Genomic DNA, 17,560 nt, shown 5'->3' on the forward strand with positions numbered 1-17,560 from the left:
GTGCTTTGTGATTCTCTGATGTTAAGTGAGTTGTGTTATTTTCTGTGTGGGGGACTGCTGGTGTAATGTGTCATAATGCTTTGCCTACTTGTACTTTGAAAGGGAGAAAATAATTTTTTAAAAACTTAATTTTGTGTTGTTCGTGTTTTATTCTTTGTTGTGCAGTTGGTTCCCATCATAGGGAACAATGGGGCATCTCTGTAGGTGGTGGGGGAATTTGAGGGAGGGTGTCTGTGGTTCAGGTGCTCTTTCACAGGGACCAGCTGGCACTCAGAAGTGTGCCCACCATTGTGGCACCCCTGGGCTGTGCAGAATTTCCCAGGGAAAGAGAGTTTAGAAGTTCCCAGCATAGGGAACAAAGGGAGAGGGCTGGCCTTTGCCAGCCTGTTCCTGGGGTTATGGGTGTGGGGCTGCTGGGGGTGGATTTGGGTCTGTGAGGGGCTAATGTGGGGATTTGGGTCTGTGTGTGGCAGCTGGGGGGAATTGGGTTTGTGTGGGGCTGTAGGAGGTGGACTTTGGGGGCTGAGAGCACCTACTTGGGGAGGCCATGAAATGCCCCCCCCCCAAGTGGGAGCAGGCTGTGCCTTGGTGGGGGGGTGGGAGGAAAGGTGGGAGAAGGGCCCCTGAGGGTTGGGGGGCATTTTGCATGCAAAATGCCACCCCTGGCAAGACAAGCCTCCCCCAGCTGTAAGTAGTAGAGAAAAGAGCACCTACTTGGGGAGGCCATGAAATGCCCCCCCCAAGTGGGAGCAGGCTGTGCCTTAGTGGGGGGTGGGAGGAAGGGTGGGAGAAGGGCCTCAGAGGGTTGGGGGGCATTTTGCATACAAAATGCCACCCCTGGCAAAGGAAGCCTGCCTCTTCATTTTTTCCCCATAGGAAATAATGAAGAAGAAGATGAGCAGCAGCAAGCTAACAATATGCTCACCCTTCCCTTTCTTATGTGAGGATAGGGGGACCTGGTTTGGGTGGCCATAACATGGCCCCCCCAAAATCCAATAGGTCTGAAACTTGGGGGGTTGTTAGAGAGGGGTTAGAGGAAGGTCCCCAGCAATTTTGGGATGATTCGGTGGGAAAATGCCTCCCCCAGGTGTCCGGGAAGACTGAGGCATTTTCCCATTGAAAAACCCGAAACAACCCGAAACGTTTCGGGTTATTTTCTTTCGATTAACCCGAAATGTTTCGGGTTTCCCAAAACGTTTCGGATAACCTGAAACAACCCGAAACAAGTTTGTTTCGGGTTTCTTTCGGGTTTCAGAAACCCGAATTGCACACCCCTAGTAGATACCCACCTCACCTCTGAAGGAGAGGGGCACAGAGAAAAGGGCTTGAGAGGCAGATCCTAACTGGCTGGCTAGATAATATGAAATAGGGTTGCCAGCTCCAGATCTTGACATTCTTGGAGCTATGACAGATGAAATGGGAGCTGAGACGGCTACAGCGAGTGTGTCAGCAACTCCGTGACGAAGTGACAAGAACATCTTATAGGATGTTTATGAAGGCCTATGAGGTGTCAGTGAGAGCTGCAAAGAGAGATTACTATGCAGCCTCCATTGCGTCTGCTAGTTCTCACCCAGCACAACTTTCCAGAGTGATTCGGGCTTTAACATCCCTTACACATGGGACAAAAAATGTGAATTTGGTAATAAGCTGTGAGGCTTTTGGAGACTATTTTGCAGATAAGATCCTGTCACTCTGCCGGGACCTGTCCACCATGGTTGATACAGTATGTGAACTGGAGGCCCCTTGGCCATCTCCAGGGTTGACATTAGATCAGTTCAGGCCACTCTCCTAGGAAGGGGTAGACAGGGTCCTGCATGCTGTGAAACCTACCACATGCCAACTCGACCCATGCCCATCATGGCTGGTGAAAACTGCCGGTGCTGGGATTCGGGTCCCACTAGTTGACGTCATTAATCTTTCCCTGAGTTCTGGGATTTATTTTGATCAGGACTTCTGGTTTGGATAATGGCAACCTGACGCGGTCCAGGGAGCTGGACTGTCAAGAGTGACTGTTTGGGCAGGCCAGGTGCTTAGATCACCTGCTGCCACTCCTCTACAGATAGAAGAGGAGCTAGAATGCTATGAGACCCTGAGAGTGAGTGATCTCGGTGGCGGGGAGGTCCTGGACAAAGGATTTTCCTCATCGCCTTGAGGTCCCCTCGGAGAAGGGTGAGCTAAAATCTCTGCAGTACTCTTTGAGTCATTTGTTTGGCATAAGGTCACCAGAAACCAAGCTTCAGAACCAGATTTGGCCAATTTGAAACGAAAGAAACAGCACGAAAGACCCAAACGGAACAAATTGAGGTAAAAGATCTTTATTTTGCTTTCGGACTTAAAATGAGAAGAGAGATTTAACTAAAAGTTAAAATTGTGGACTGAGCTGATAGAACAAGAAAGGAGCAAGGCATTTAGAAGGAAAAAGTGGAATTCGATAAACTATAAAGCGTAAAAGAAGTGAAATTAATTTTTGTTTATGCATACCTGCGGTTTTGGAAGAGATAACTGGCAGTGAGAAAAGGGGAGGAGGCTGAGAAGCTGCGGAGCAAGCATAGCGAGAGGTTAGAATGCAAGGAGAACAACGAGTGACACTGCCTAAAGAGGCTTAATCTGGAGAGTAAGAAGGAAGTGGAAACAGCAAAGAAGACCTCGGAAGGAAAACAAAGGAAATAACGCGAGATATAGCAACGAGAGGACAAAAGGAAGTGGATACCCACCATTCCGGAAGGGAAAAGGACGAAGCAAGCTACCATAGAGACTCTCCGCCTGACATTTGGTGAGATTAAAGTATTTTAGATTTATAAAATAAAAGATAAAAAGGATATCTGGGGCAGGGAAGAAACCAGCGTAGAACCATGAAGAAAGTAGAGAAGGAATGGCAGGTTGCCATAGGAATGGCTATAGAATCGCTGGGGGGGGAAAGTCACAGAGGGCTATGAAGAATTAAGCCAATCTTAAGAAAATGGAAGAAAGTTTGATTAAAAACAAAGAATTTACTAAAAGCAGAAGAAGAGGTGAAGAATGAGCTACAAATAACAAAGCAGACAGCTCAAGAAACAGATCAAAAAACCACCGATTTGACATCTAGCTTAAAAGTTGAAAAACAAGTATTTCAAGATCGTGTGGTAGTAATTGAGTACAAAACTACAGGCATTAAGCTGGGAATTCGCGATATGCTAGGGGAAACAACGCAGAGTGTGCAGGAACAAACGATTGTTGGCAGAATTTTTAAAGAAGCAATCAGAAGAGTTAACAACAAACATGAAATACAGAGTCAACTCCAGTTATATACAACAGAAGAATTTACCAAGAGACAATATTGTTCAAGTGGAAGATGAAACCTGGAAAAGAGGCAGAAGTACAAGATCCAAGTTACAAATTGGAATTACTTAAAGGACTAAATTTTCAGCTTTAAGCTACAAGAGCTACTTATGGGATTGAATTTATGGTAAAAACGTAAAGCTAAAGGAACAAATTGATAATGAAAGATAAATGAACAAATTGAAAAATGTAAAATGCAAAGTTAAATGAACAAATTGGTAAGAAAATAAGGAGAACAAAATTTAAGTAAAAATTTTTTTTTTCTTTCCATAGATTGGGAAAAATTTAAAAGCAAAATTTATTTGCTAAAGATGTAGAGAGATAGAAATATAAGAATGAAACTATAGATGGAATTACCTGAAGCAATAAGTTTTTAGTTCCAAGGTATAAGTACTTTTTAAGGGATTGAACCTAAAGCAAAAGTGTAACAAATTGTAATAGGTTGAAGATTGGATTTAAACTGTTGTATATGGTGGAAATGAATAGATTGATAAGAAAGTTATGAGAAGGAATGTAGGTGAACGTTTTTATAGAATGGGGGGAAATTAAAATCAAAATTTATTTGGAATTAAAGGGGATCTGATAGGATAAGAGTAGTCTATTGATAATTATAGAAATGTAATGATAAAGAATAAGTTAGAATTTTGCCTTTTATTATAGGGACAAATGAAAGTAACGTAGAGTTAATGATAAGAAATAAAGGAGTCATAGTGCTGTTGGGAGTCAACATAGAAAAGGGGGGAGGGGAGGGGGTGGGCTACATATATCAATATAATGGGAAAACATGTTGTAAAATGATTGGTAGAATGTATGTTAACCCATCCAATAAACCTTTTTTAAATAAAAAAACCTGAGTTCTGGGTTTTTCCGAGACTCATTGAAGGAGGCAGTGGTGCGGCCCTTATTAAAGAAACCATCATTGGATCCTGTTGATCCAGACAATTGCTGCCCAGTTTCAAATCTTCCATTCCTGGGTAAGGTAATTGAGAGAGTGGTAGAGGAACAGTTACAGGTATAATTGGATGATGCCTCTATCTTGGACCCATTCCAGTCCGGCTTCAGGCCTGGCCATGGTACGGAGACAGCTCTGGTCGCCCTCGCAGATGATCTGCAGTGGAACCTGGATTGGGGTTGGTCGGCACTGCTTATACTTTTAGATCTTACAGCAGCATTTGACACGGTCGATCATGATCTCTTGACCCACTGCCTCGCCGATGTGGGGATTTGTGGGACAGTCCTTCAGTGGCTGAGCTCCTTCCTCCGCGGTCGGGGACAGAGGGTGGCACTTGGGGAACAGATGTCCGCCTGCCATTCCTTGGTGTGCGGTGTCCCTCAGGGGGCAATTCTTTCCCCGATGCTATTTAACATCTATATGTGCCCCCTCGCCCAGGTAGTCTACAATTTGGGGCTGGGATGTCACCAGTATACGGATGATACCCAGCTCTATCTGTTGATGGACAACCAGTATGACTGTGCTCTAGATTCCTTGGCCAAGGGTCTTGAGGCTGTGACAGTATGGTTACGTCAGAGTTGCCTGAAACTGAATCCCCTGAAGATGGAGGTTCTGTGTCTGGGCTGTGGAGCGATGGGGTTGGGGACCCGGCTCCCAGCCCTCAGCAGGGTACAACTGAAGCCTTCGTTGATAGTGAGAAGCCTGGGTGTGACTTTGGACACCACACTTTCAATGGAGGCCCAGGTCACGACCGTTGCCTTTTTTCACCTTCGACAGGACAGGCAACTGGCACCCTCTCTATCATCCCAGGATCTGGCCACAGTAATCCATGCAATGGTCACCTCCAGGCTAGATTACTGCAACTCACTCTACACTGGGCTGCCCTTGGGCCTGACCCAGAAGCTGCAGCTGGTCCAGAATGCAGCGGCACAAGTTCTTACAGGAACACCTATTCGAGCGCATATCCATCCTGTGCTGTGCCAGCTGCACTGGCTTCCAGTGGAGTTCCAGATCCAGTTCAAGGTGTTAACTTTGGTGTTAAAAGCCCTCCATGGACTGGGACCGGCATACCTGTGGGACTGCCTCTCCCATTACGTCCCTTTCTGGGCATTACGCTCTGCAGATAAACAACTCCCCGGCCTGAGGGACATCCGGCTGGCCTCCACCAGGGCCAGGGCTTTTTCTGCCCTGGCCCCAGCCTGGTGGAACACTCTCCCATTGGAGATCCGGGCCTTGCGGGACCTATTACAATTCCACAGGTCCTGTAAAATGGAGATGTTCCGCCAGGCCTTTGGTTGAGGACCAGCGGGTGTCCCCTCTTATGCTATCTAAGATCGTTACCTCTTCTATGACTGCCCTCGGCTATGCGTTTTACCCACAGCTATGACTCATTAGTATCCAAAGTAGCCTATGTATAATGGCGCTGGAGTATTTTAATATAAGTTTTTAAACCTGTTTTTAAAGTTGACTATTAATTTATTGTGTTTTAATGATGATGTGAGCTACCCTGAGCCCATTTGTGGGGAAGGCGGGATACAAGTCAAATAAAATAAATAAATAAATAAATAAATAAATAAATAAATAAATTTGGGGGTGGAACCTAGGGAGGGACTTCAGCAGCGTATAACAGCATAGAGTCCAAAGCAGCCATTTTCTCCAGGGGAACTGATCTCTGTCTTCTGGAGATCAGCTGTACTTCTTGGAGGTCTCCAGGTTCCACCTGGAGGTTGACAACCTTGATATGGGGTAGGCTGTCCTTCAGATACCATGGCCCCAAGCCTCTGAGGTCCTTAAAGGTAAGAATCAGCACTCTGAATTGTGTCTGGAAACAGATGGGGAGCCAGGACAGATCTTTCAGCAGAGGGTTGATACTATCCTGGTAACCAACCCCTGACATTTTGGACCAGCTGAAGTTGCCAAACTGTTTTCAAAGGCCCCATGTAGAACACTACAGTACCTTCATCTGAAAGTGATCAGATCACTCTGGCCATATCATGCTTTTTGAGGAACGGCTGCAGGTGGTGAACCAGACGGAGGTGATAAAAGGTGCACGGCCAGTAGTATTCTCAAGCTATGATCCTACTTCTTCAGGCCAGGCTGGCTCTGCAGTCCTGAAGCAGTTTCTCCAATGACCAACAGCACCACACTCTTGTCTGGATTGAGCTTCAGTTTATTGGCTCTCATCCATCCCATTACTTGTCTAGGCACCTTCTCAGGACTTCCACTGATGCACCTGGGTTAGCTGTTAAGGAGAAATAGAGCTGGTTGTCATCTGCATATTGATAGCCCCTCACTCTAAATCTCCAGATGATCTCTCCAAGCACTTTCATGTAGATGTTAAATAGCATGGGGGATAACAACAACAACAACAACATTCAATTTATATACCACTCAGGACAACTTAATGCCCACTCAGAATGGTTTACAAAGTATGTCATTATTATCCCCACAACAAAACACCCTGTGAGGTGGGTGGGGCTGAGAGAGCTCAAGAGAACTGTGACTAGCCCTAGGTCACCCAGCTGGCTTCAGGTGGAGGAGTGGGGAACCAAACCTGGTTCTCCAGATTAGAGTCCTGTACTCTAAGATGGAACTCTGCAGGATCCCATAGAATAAATGCCATGTGGGGGAGCAGAAGTCCCCCAGCACCACCTTCTGTAATCAGTTGATCAGGAAGGAGCAGAACCACTGAGGCATGGTGCCTCCTACTCTCAGTCCAGCCAGCCACTCCAGAAGTATCTCATGGTCACCAGTACCAAAAGCCACTGTAAGGTCCAGGAAAATCAACAGGGATACACTCCCCCATCAAAGGTCATCAGTCAGGGTGGCCGTTTCCATCCCAAAGCCAGGCCTGCTGCACAAAGCCATCCAGATTAGAATGGTCATTTGCATCCAGGAATGCCTTCTTCAAGAGGGAGTCTTGCCACCACCTCTTTCAAACTGGTTGGAACTACATCTTCCCACATCTTCTCGCATTTATTACCTCCCAGATCCCGTCAACCAACCCAGCCCAGCACGATACTGTTAGCCATGAGGGGTATGGGACAAGACTGGACATGGTGAGCTGCACACTTTGAAGCACTTTGTCCACTTCATCAGACCTCACCAATTGAAAGTCAACCATGCATCTAGGACTGGAACATGCTCCTGAGATTTAGCCAGTCCAACTGTGGTGTCTAAGCCATGACAGATGCAAGCAGTTTTATCGACAAAATGTGTTGCAAATTAATCACAGTGGGCTTGTATGTTTTCCAGATTATGATCCTCTGGGACTTGAAGTAAAAGGCCCATCACAACCTGGAAAAGCTCCTCTAGATGGTATTGTGTAAATGCAATGGTGGCAGAAGAGTGAGCCCACTTTGCTTCTGTCACTGCCACAGAGAAGGCACAATAATGCGCTCTCACCTATGTTCATTGTGTTTGCTTTGAGTTTTTCTCCACTCACATTTCTTTCTATATATGTAGGGATCAGCAAACAGAGCCCCTAAAGCCAAACCTGGCCTTCATATGCTTTCCTCCTAAATGCTGCACAAGAAAGATGCTTAGAGAGATAAGTGGTTTCTGCAATAGGACTCAGAGTCAGCAATCCATTTGTAGGGGTAGGGACAGGGTCTCCTCTAAAAAGAACTGCTGACCAGAAATAATAAAACACTATATGTCTTTGTTCATTTTTATATACATTTAGAGCTCAGGTGAAGCAGGGGTTCCTAATCCCATTGAACGCAAGGGTACTTTGGAATTCTGAAAATAGCATGTGGTGGGCACCACCTGAAAATGGCTGCTAGAAGGCATTGTTCACATGTTGTTGGAAGCCAAGCACCCTTCTATGATGAATAGGTAGACACAAATGTTCTTTTGTAGGTCCTGGGTTCCTCAGTAGTACCGCCTGCCCAGTAAGTCAGGATTGTCCCAATGCTTTGGAGGATTGTCCCAATGCTTTGGAGGAAGAGGTACATTGAGAATAAAAGGAAAATGGCACCAAGAAAACAATTAGTGGACATCATGGTACTGTGTTGTTTGGGATCACTAGTGTAAATGCTCAGAATACAAGTAACCTGGACATCATCTATTTGATTCATATAATAAACAAAAAGAAAAGAAAAGAAAAAACAGAGATTCTTTTGCATGCTTATAATGTTGATTCCGCCTTTAAAGTTTTATCCCCATGCCCCAGCCCAGAAAGGTAGGATGTAACTATTTCAAAATAAAGTTACATGGAGGCAGTTAGAGATTTATACTAAAAAAAGAGGTTCTGCCCCAGAAAATATTGATAGGTTACACATTACCAGCCGTCTGCCTAGGCATGTTTGTTTGTTTAAAGAGGGAAGGCAATGAGCAATCCTAGTCGGCCTAGACGTGATCCAAATTTTCTTCAAATGAATTAGGGATTCCTAACTACCAAGTCTCCCTTTCAACCTCCCCATTGTCTAGGCTGTTTGTTTGTTTGGGTCTATGAAACCTTTTAGCTATTTATGTGTATTTCTGGTTCAGTAGGCCTGCAAAGGTGGTGGCATTAGTTCTGCTGAAAGAGGCCCGCCACTGAAGTCCCCTCACGCCGGGTGCTTATACAATGTAACTGCTTGGCTCATTAGAACCAAGAGAATGACAGATGAGAGAGAGAGATTAGCTAAGGAAGGTCAGTTAGAGCTGGACAGTTTTTAAGCTCCCTTTGTGCACTGTTATCCGCTCCCCACCCCACCCCGCTTTAAGGCAGAGAGAAAAATGTCAAACATGAAAAACAAGGGCCGGATTTGCAAACAAGTTGGATAAACAGAAGAATTAGCTTGGTGGATCAAACCGTATGTCCATCTAGTCCAGCACTCTTGGGGTCACCCACAACTGTGGACACAGAGATCACAAGCAAGTGTGGCTGTGATGTACCATCAAGTGGCCGCTGACTCAAGGTGACCCTGTAGGTTTTTCAAGGCAGGAGACAAAGAGAGGTGGATTGCCATTGCCTGTCTCTGCATTGCAACCTTAGACTTCTTTGGTGGTCTCCCATCCAAGTAATAACCAGGGCTGACCCTTTTCAGTTTCCAAGATCTGAAAAGATAAGGCTAGCCTGGACCATCCAGGTCAGGGTGGTTTACCTACAGCACCTAGTTATCAGCAGGGCACTGATTCTGGACACAGCATTTCCATTTTTACCTATTATAGCTAGATAACCCTCCACAAACAAGTCTTTATTAGTTTAACAAAATCTTTTAAACCAAGCCACCAGTCGTTGGTAGTGATGGGAAGAAACAAAAAAGGGCGATTGTCCCCATGCTCAACTTGTGGGCTTCCCGGAAACATCAGATTGGTCACTGTGTGAAACAGAGTCCTCCGTCTGATCCAGCAGGCCTCTTCACATATATTATCTTGCTGTAATCCTTCCCAACAACTCTAGGAGGTAGGGCAAAATTATCATCTCTGTCTTGCAAGAGCAGCTGGCTTAAGGCCATCTAGCAAGTTCATGAAATGATGCAAACTTTCTGATCTGTCTGTTAGCCAGTACAGCGAAGCATCAATGTTTAACTTGTGAAGTTGTTGCACTTTCTACAGATCTCTGCCTGTGGTTCCATCTGAGACAGAAGTGAATCCTTGATTTACCGCTCATTCTAATGAACTAGGTGCAAGTTCAATTTTTGTTATATAGTCTTCAAGGTGGCTATGGGATGTCAAAAAGAGCTCTTACTTTCAGAATTTACCACTGCACATGTGAGCATGTGAATGGCGGACCAAATAGCACAAAAGTTGTTCCAATGTAGACATGTATAGCTGGTCACCCTGCAAAGAAGTGCCACCATATTAATTTGTACAGTGTCACATTGAGACTGGTGAATAAGTGCAGCAAAGGCTTGTACAGGTCATGCAACAGATGCAATTAATTAATACTCCATCAGAGTGTCAATGGAACTGTCTCTCCTTCTTTCATTCAAGACCTGTACAAGTATATGTGTGATGAAATCTGGACTGGCTGTGCCATACACAGCTGTATCCTACACATACTTCAACAAAGGAACTTGTTTTATCCTCACAACAACCCCACGAACTAGGATTAGCAGAGAAGTACTGACTGGCCCAAGGTTACCCAGTGAACTTCATGGATGAGTGGGGACTTGATCCCGGTCTCCGTGGTACAAATCCAACACTGATTCACTTTTCAGAACAATTCATAAGAACAGATAAATATGTTCAGCCTATCCACACCTCTCTTAATTCCGTTTTTAGACTGTTCCACAACTATGGCTAGAAGTATTTAGATGCTCCTTTGATATGAGGTGTAAATTTAAGGTTTTTGAAGTGGATATTTATAACACAGATTTGCAGAAGAAACAAACCCACGTAGCAGCTTAATTAATATCCAAAATGAATGTGCTTCCAACAGAGAATGGTCCAGACTGAGTGATGGATCTCTCATGGTGGTTCAACTAGTTGCATCGTGTGCGGCAGCTACTTAACTGACACACATTTTCTAGCTATTAACAGCTCGTAAATCATTTTTGCTTTGTCTGATTAAAAAGTCAGAGGAAATTCACCAAAGGAGAATGAGAGAAGACAGAAAATATTCTTCAAAAGAGGAAACAAATCATAACTCCTGAGAACAAACAGATGGTACATTGAAGTTACTCCTCTGCCAATTCCTAGGAATCTCGAGTGGAAATTAATTTCTCCTGGAAACTTGTTTGCAAGTCAAAATTTGCACGTTTTGTAGCTGCCCATTCAGAATAACAGGCAGCTATTAAAAAGCTGGTACTGTCGGCTCCAAATAAGGCAGCAAATTTATTTTTACATCTTTGACCAATAAGGATAAGATTCTTTCAAATACCTTGGGAACAGAAAGACATTTTAAAATAGAAAAAGAAAAAAAGTCTTTGTTCATTGATTGTGCAATTCATGTACAATACTGTACCATATATGTCCCTGGTCTCTCTCTATATAAAGTATATTTAATTGTATGATGTTTAAAAGCAACTGTCAGAGAGTTTTCTCTTTAAGTTTTGGACCCTGATGTCTAGATTGTTCAAGGCCTCCAAGAGCTGCCCTTATTTCCAGTTTTCACAGTCCTGACAGATGGCCTGCCAAGAGGTTACATGTCCGACATCTCCAACTTCATGTGCTGGCACCTGTATCTCTTACTTTCTGTGTCTGCCACATTGGCAACCCACTGTTATTTATTGGTTACAACAACTTTTGAATTGTAAGTCACTGTTATTTATTGGTTACAATAGCAGGAATTGTAATGCTTTACTTGTATTAAGTGTACATTCGATTGTCTCAATTAATAGGCATGATTGCTGCTCACTAACTCTCTTGGGGAAAAAATCCCGAAACAGGAGTTTAGCTGCCCTGTTGAGCGTTTGGTGGCTGCTATTTCTCCGGCAAGTTCTACAGTTCCACTGCAGGTCCTCCCATCTGGGAGCTGGTCTATGGAGCGCACTGCATCAGGGACCACTGCAGGATAAGAACAAGAGAGGTTGCTCTTCATTTGGAAATTGTCAAGAATTGGGACTAAGAACTTATCTTTTCATGCTTTTCATGCTTTTGGGTTGTGTGGTCTTGTTAATTACTTTAACAATTACAAAGCACAATTGATCTAAAAATTCAGCGAATGCACTGGATTTCTGTTTCCAGTCCTACTAATTGACAAGCAAGACTATGTGGGGTCTCTTAATGTTAATCTAACGAAGGAGGGGAAAGAGTATCGGAGAGAAAGTCTACACAAAGTGTGTTGAGTTATAAGGAAATCATGAAATTAAACACAGAGGAAATATATTAAAATTGTGAAGCTCTAGAATTAAATAAAAAACATGGTTTCTTCTCTCTTTTTTTTAAATCCAGCATGCTATGCATTTACTTCTACAGTAGCCAGCCCAAAATTCATCTGTTCAATGTCTTTTGTAAAACGGAAACATTAGGAACCTTACCTCACAATCCTAAAGAGTGTTACTCCCTTTTGAGTTCATTGAAGTTAACTGGCAAGGGAGGACCTAATTCTGCTTAGGATCACAGCATTAGTTCAATGAAGCCATAGGGTACCATTTAAAGTGAAACATTCTCATCTGACTCTTTCCACTTCATACTACCACCCTACCGATGATGCAGCAGGGGTAAAAAGGGACTACTCTGTGTTAGAAAGGAAGCATACTATGGGGTGGGAAGACACCATGTTAATGTTAGCCTTCTCCCTGCACAAGTGGTAGAAGCAAAATGGCATTAGCTACCAAAGAAGATCCAAACAGTGAGTAAAGCACTATTACTCGCAGTCATCCTAGGTTGGCTTAGGTCATCTTCTTCAGCTTGGCTGAAACCTATGGTCTAGTTTGAATCCAGATACCTGCAGAACTGTAGGATACTGACAAACAACCAGGGAGAAAGTACTGATGCAGACATACCTGTAGTATCATTGAATTTCAAGCACTGAAATCAGTGGTTAATATATAGCATTACATCTATGTCACAGCCATTTGAACCAGTGTCTTTTCTGACACTTATTGGCTTAAATTGCCCGCAACTGCAGTATAATGTCATGTTATTTATGGCGGCTTTAGTGATAAGAATTATAGTTTTATTTTTTTATTGGAGTTTATGGTTATTTTATAGTTTTGTAAGCCATCTCAAGTGAGAGAGGGATGGGGGAGAATGGCACCAATAAAATAAATTTTATAACATTGCTCCAGCCCCATATCCCACTGTGAACACTTATCTGATTATATATCAGTCTTCTGACCAAGCAATAGATCACTCCTGAGAACCGCACATAAATAAAAAGGAATTGCTGCCTAGGCCGAGTGGAGGGAGCAAGGGGGACCCGCAACAAACCGAGACCACACACAGATTTGGATAAAACATGGCCACAACTTTATTGACAGACACAGACAAGGAGTATTGGCGCAGCATGTGGGTCAGATCCGCAAAACATCGGCTGACCCGCCTGACAGCCGATGAACCTCAACCCCCCCCCAGACCCAGGCTGGGGGAGGGAACCCAAGGAGTGACATTTTAAGGGGGAGATCACCTGGGTGTACACCCCTGGGTGATTCCCCTGCCACCTGGGAGTGAGGATGCCGTGGCAGCCCCCGAGCTGGGCATGCATCCCCATGCCTCACTCCCAAGACTCCATATGGGAATCTCCTTACCGAGGAGCCTGGGGCCCGGAGGCCCCCAGCTCCCCCCCAAAAGGGATCTGACCCAATGCCCACCGCCCAAGTTGTGACAGAATGAAGAACCAGATGAAGAGGGAGAGGTGGGTGGGAGATCGCCGTCCGAGCCGAAGTGAGGAGGGCGGGGACGGCCGCTGGGTAAATACCCAGCTGCCGGACCTGGGTGAAAACTGCGGCCCCGAGGTCCGCGGCCAATCCCCGCCCCTCCCTGGACCGGCCCCGGCGGCCGGGATTGGCCAGCCCGAGGTTTGAATCTGATTGGGCGCCGGCCCGCCCGGGCGTCCCAGGCGAGCCGGCACCCAGCCGTTGCAGCTCCCCGTCTCCCTCCCGGCCCGCCGGCAGCAACCGGGCGCCAGGTAAGTCTGGTCGCCCCCGTTTGCTGCCTAGGCCGAGTGGAGGGAGCAAGGGGGACCCGCAACAAACCGAGACCACACACAGATTTGGATAAAACATGGCCACAACTTTATTGACAGACACAGACAAGGAGTATTGGCGCAGCATGTGGGTCAGATCCGCAAAACATCGGCTGACCCGCCTGACAGCCGATGAACCTCAACCCCCCCCAGACCCAGGCTGGGGGAGGGAACCCAAGGAGTGACATTTTAAGGGGGAGATCACCTGGGTGTACACCCCTGGGTGATTCCCCTGCCACCTGGGAGTGAGGATGCCGTGGCAGCCCCCGAGCTGGGCATGCATCCCCATGCCTCACTCCCAAGACTCCATATGGGAATCTCCTTACCGAGGAGCCTGGGGCCCGGAGGCCCCCAGCTCCCCCCCAAAAGGGATCTGACCCAATGCCCACCGCCACCAGAGCCACCTGTGGCTCCCGCCAACACTCCTACCGCTGGCACCAACTCAACAGGCCGTCCCGAAGGTCCTGGAGCCAAATGTCCTGCCCCCAACTGGATAGGTGGACGCCGTCAGGGGAGAAAAGTGGACCGATGCGGTAAGAAATGTCCCAGTGATTGATGAAATGACCGCCGACTTCCTCGACGTGGCGGCGCATGGCCCGAGCAACCCTCTGCCTGATGCCGTCAACTTTCTTAGGGCACCGTGCCCCCCGCCAGACCCGCCTCTGAAGTAAGTCCGACCAAATCAAGGCCGTCTGGGGGAAGAGTCCTCGTAGATGGTCCAGGTCGGCGCGCATGGCCCGCTGCAGATCCGGCCCCTCGCGCTTGCCCAAATCGTTCTCCCCGAGTTGGATGACCAACGCATCAGGAGGGCCCAGCCGCCGGGCCTGACGAACCAGCATCGGGAGGAGGGATTCCCAGAGCATGCCCCGCACGCCCATCCAGTGGATCCGCAGGCGATTTTCCAAGCCCAGGTGGCAGCCCCAGCCAGACGATGCCGCATACTTCCCAGCCCAATGGACTATGCTATGCCCGCAAATCCAGACCGTCTTCCTGAGCCCTGTAAGAGGAACAAACCAAACAACCACTCCGTCAGTGCCCGCTCTTCCAGTGTGGGCGGATGTAAGACTGGAAGGCCCGCGACCGCCAGCGCCCAATGGCCATGATGGCCCTGTCCGGCAGCCCGAGGCCGGCAGCCTCTGTGGCAGCTCCGATGCGAAAGGAATGCGTGCCAAACTGGGAGGGGGGGAGTCCGGCCATCTCCAGGCATGCCCGAAGGAGGGACGCGAACTGATAGCGGGTGAGGGGCGAGAGATCCCTGTGGATGAGGAAGGGGCCCTGCTGGGGGGGGCGGACCTGCAAATAGGCCCCCACTGCCCGCACTGGGCACACAGGCCCCCGCCGGGAGGCCCGTAGGCAAACGGCTGCCCCCTTGCCGCGCTGATCCGTCTTGGAGCGCCGGATAGAAATGAGCACCTGCCGGGGGGACCAGGACACGTCCGTGAATGACAGAGCCCTGCCGCTTGTGTCGGCCCGGGAACCTGCCACCAGCTCGCCCGCTCGAAGGGCCCCGAAAAAGGCCAGGGAAAAGGCCGTGTGAAACAGCTGCACCTCAAAGGAGGACCAGCAAAGGTCAGGTAGCACCCTTAAAATGCAACGCAGAATGGATAGGGAAATGGGCCGCCTCTTGTCCGGAGGGGGAGGGACCAGCCTAGCCCAGCCCTCTATGGCCCTGCGAGGGATGAAGCCGCAGCATGGGTCAGGGAAACCTAGTGCTTTACAAAAGAAGGAGACTGCTGCTAAGTCATGCCGCATGGTGCGGGGAGCCCGCCCCAGGGCCCGCAGATGAGCCAGGTACCGGAGCACCTCCTCCTGAGAGGGGGGCTGAAAGGCCCCATCCCCGGCCCCCCAAGTGAAAGCCCCGAAGCGCTGAACCGCGGCCGAGTAGGACTTGAGTGTGGTCGGGGCCACCGAACCAAGTACTCCCTGCATCACGACGTCTCTCCAGCCAGCCATAGCTCCTCCGGGAATGGGTCGGGGGTGCGTTGGGCCTCTGGAGCCAGTGCAAAGAACCTCTCCATCTGGAATCGAGACAATGCGTCTGCAAGGCCATTGTCCACCCCTGCTACATGACGGGCCGAGAAGGAAACGTTAGCTGCCAGACAGACCAAAACGAAACGGCGAACCAGCCGCATGACCCGCTCAGAGCGAGAGGACTGCTTATTGATGACTCGGACAGTGGCCTGGTTGTCGCACCAGAACACCACCCGCCTGTCCCGCAGGGCCTCCCCCCAAATGGAGACCGCCACCAGGATGGGGAAAAACTCGAGGAATGTGAGGTCCCGAAGGACCCCCGACCCTTCCCAAGAGGGTGGCCAGCGCTGGGCGCACCAACGCCCCTTGAAGTAAACCCCAAAACCCAGGCTGCCGGCTGCGTCAGAATGGACCTGGAGCTCGGATCCCAAGTCTAGGGGGTCCTGCCAAAGGGAAACCCCATTGAAGGTGGACAGGAATCGAAGCCAGACCTCAAGATCCGCTTTGATCCCTTTGGTGAGGCGGATGTGGTGGTGGGGGGCGACCACCCCCCGGCAAGCCCAGGCGAGCCGCGCACAGAAGGCACGCCCCGGGGAAACGACCCTGCAGGCAAAATTGAGGTGGCCAATAACGGACTGTAGCTCCCTAAGGGTACATTTCTCCCGGGCCAGTGTCCCTGCGATTAGGTCCTGAAGGCGCCGAAGCTTGTCCAGCGGAAGCCGGGACAGCCCAGCCACTGAATCCAGCTCAATGCCCAGGTAGGTAAGGCGAGATGCCGGGCCCTCCGTTTTTTCCGGGGCCAGGGGGACCCCCAGCTCCGCGGCGAGCGCCTGAAAGATACGCAGGCGATCGGCGCATGCCGAGCTGTCAGATGGCGCCATGATCATAAAGTCATCGAGATAATGCGTGATAAAGGGGGCCCCCATGCGCTCCTTGGCAGCCCATTCCAGGAACGTGCTGAAAGCCTCGAAGGCTGAGCAGGCCACGGAACAGCCCATCGGCATGGCCTTGTCCACGTACCACATACCCCGGAATTTGAACCCCAGCAGGCACTGGTCCCCGGGGTGAACAGGCAGCAAACGGAAAGCCGACTGGACATCACATTTTGCCATAAGGGCACCCTGCCCGCAAGCTCTGATTAACCTGACCGCGTGGTCAAACGACGCATACCTAACCGAGCAAAGCTCTGGCGGGATGGCCTCATTGACCGAGGAGCCCCGCGGGTAGGAGAGGTGGTGTATGAGGCGGTACTCGCCTGGGGTTTTCTTGGGAACAACCCCCAGTGGGGAAACCCTGAGGTTGTGCAAAGGAGGGGTGGGGAAAGGACCCGCCACTCGGCCCGCGGAGACCTCCTTGGCGATCTTTGCTGCCACCACCTGGGGCAGCTCCCTGGCGGATTTCAGGTTGCCCGCCGAGGTGGCCACCCGGGGGCCCGTGAAGGGGATGCGGAACCCAAGCGAAAAACCCTCCCTCAGGAAACTGGCGGCCTGCCTATTGGGGTACCGTGCCAGGAGGGGGAGAATGGCCCACAGCCTGATGGGCGTGCGGGCAAGGCCAAGAAGCCCGCAAGAGGGGCTAGTTTCCGCCCCCGGCAGATTGGGAAGCAGAGGTGCCGGACCCTCCATCCTTGCGAGCGTTGTTGCTGGAGGGCCGGCCACCTCGAAAGGGCTGGGATGCTGTGGACCCGCGGGGGCAGGCAGGGCGCGAATGGGCGCCCCCGCAGGAATCACAGTTGTGCTCGAAATGGCACCTAGGCCTCT

General features: G+C 48.8%; 1 protein-coding gene across 1 annotated transcript; it reads right to left on the bottom strand.

Moving 5' to 3' along the window:
- Positions 1–14,858: 14,858 nt before the first annotated feature.
- Positions 14,859–15,758, bottom strand: LOC129333912 (integrase/recombinase xerD homolog). Its single transcript, XM_054985851.1, has one exon. The coding sequence runs from the start codon at positions 15,756–15,758 to the stop codon at positions 14,859–14,861; it is 900 nt and encodes a 299-aa protein (XP_054841826.1).
- Positions 15,759–17,560: the final 1,802 nt, after the last annotated feature.

Source organism: Eublepharis macularius, chromosome 7, assembly GCF_028583425.1.
Source record: "Eublepharis macularius isolate TG4126 chromosome 7, MPM_Emac_v1.0, whole genome shotgun sequence".
NCBI lineage: Eukaryota > Metazoa > Chordata > Lepidosauria > Squamata > Eublepharidae > Eublepharis > Eublepharis macularius.

What these genes read in the sequence shown, in the direction of transcription:
- LOC129333912 (XM_054985851.1), bottom strand. Translation starts at nt 15,758, where the DNA reads ATGCAGGGAGTACTTGGTTCGGTGGCCCCGACCACACTCAAGTCCTAC.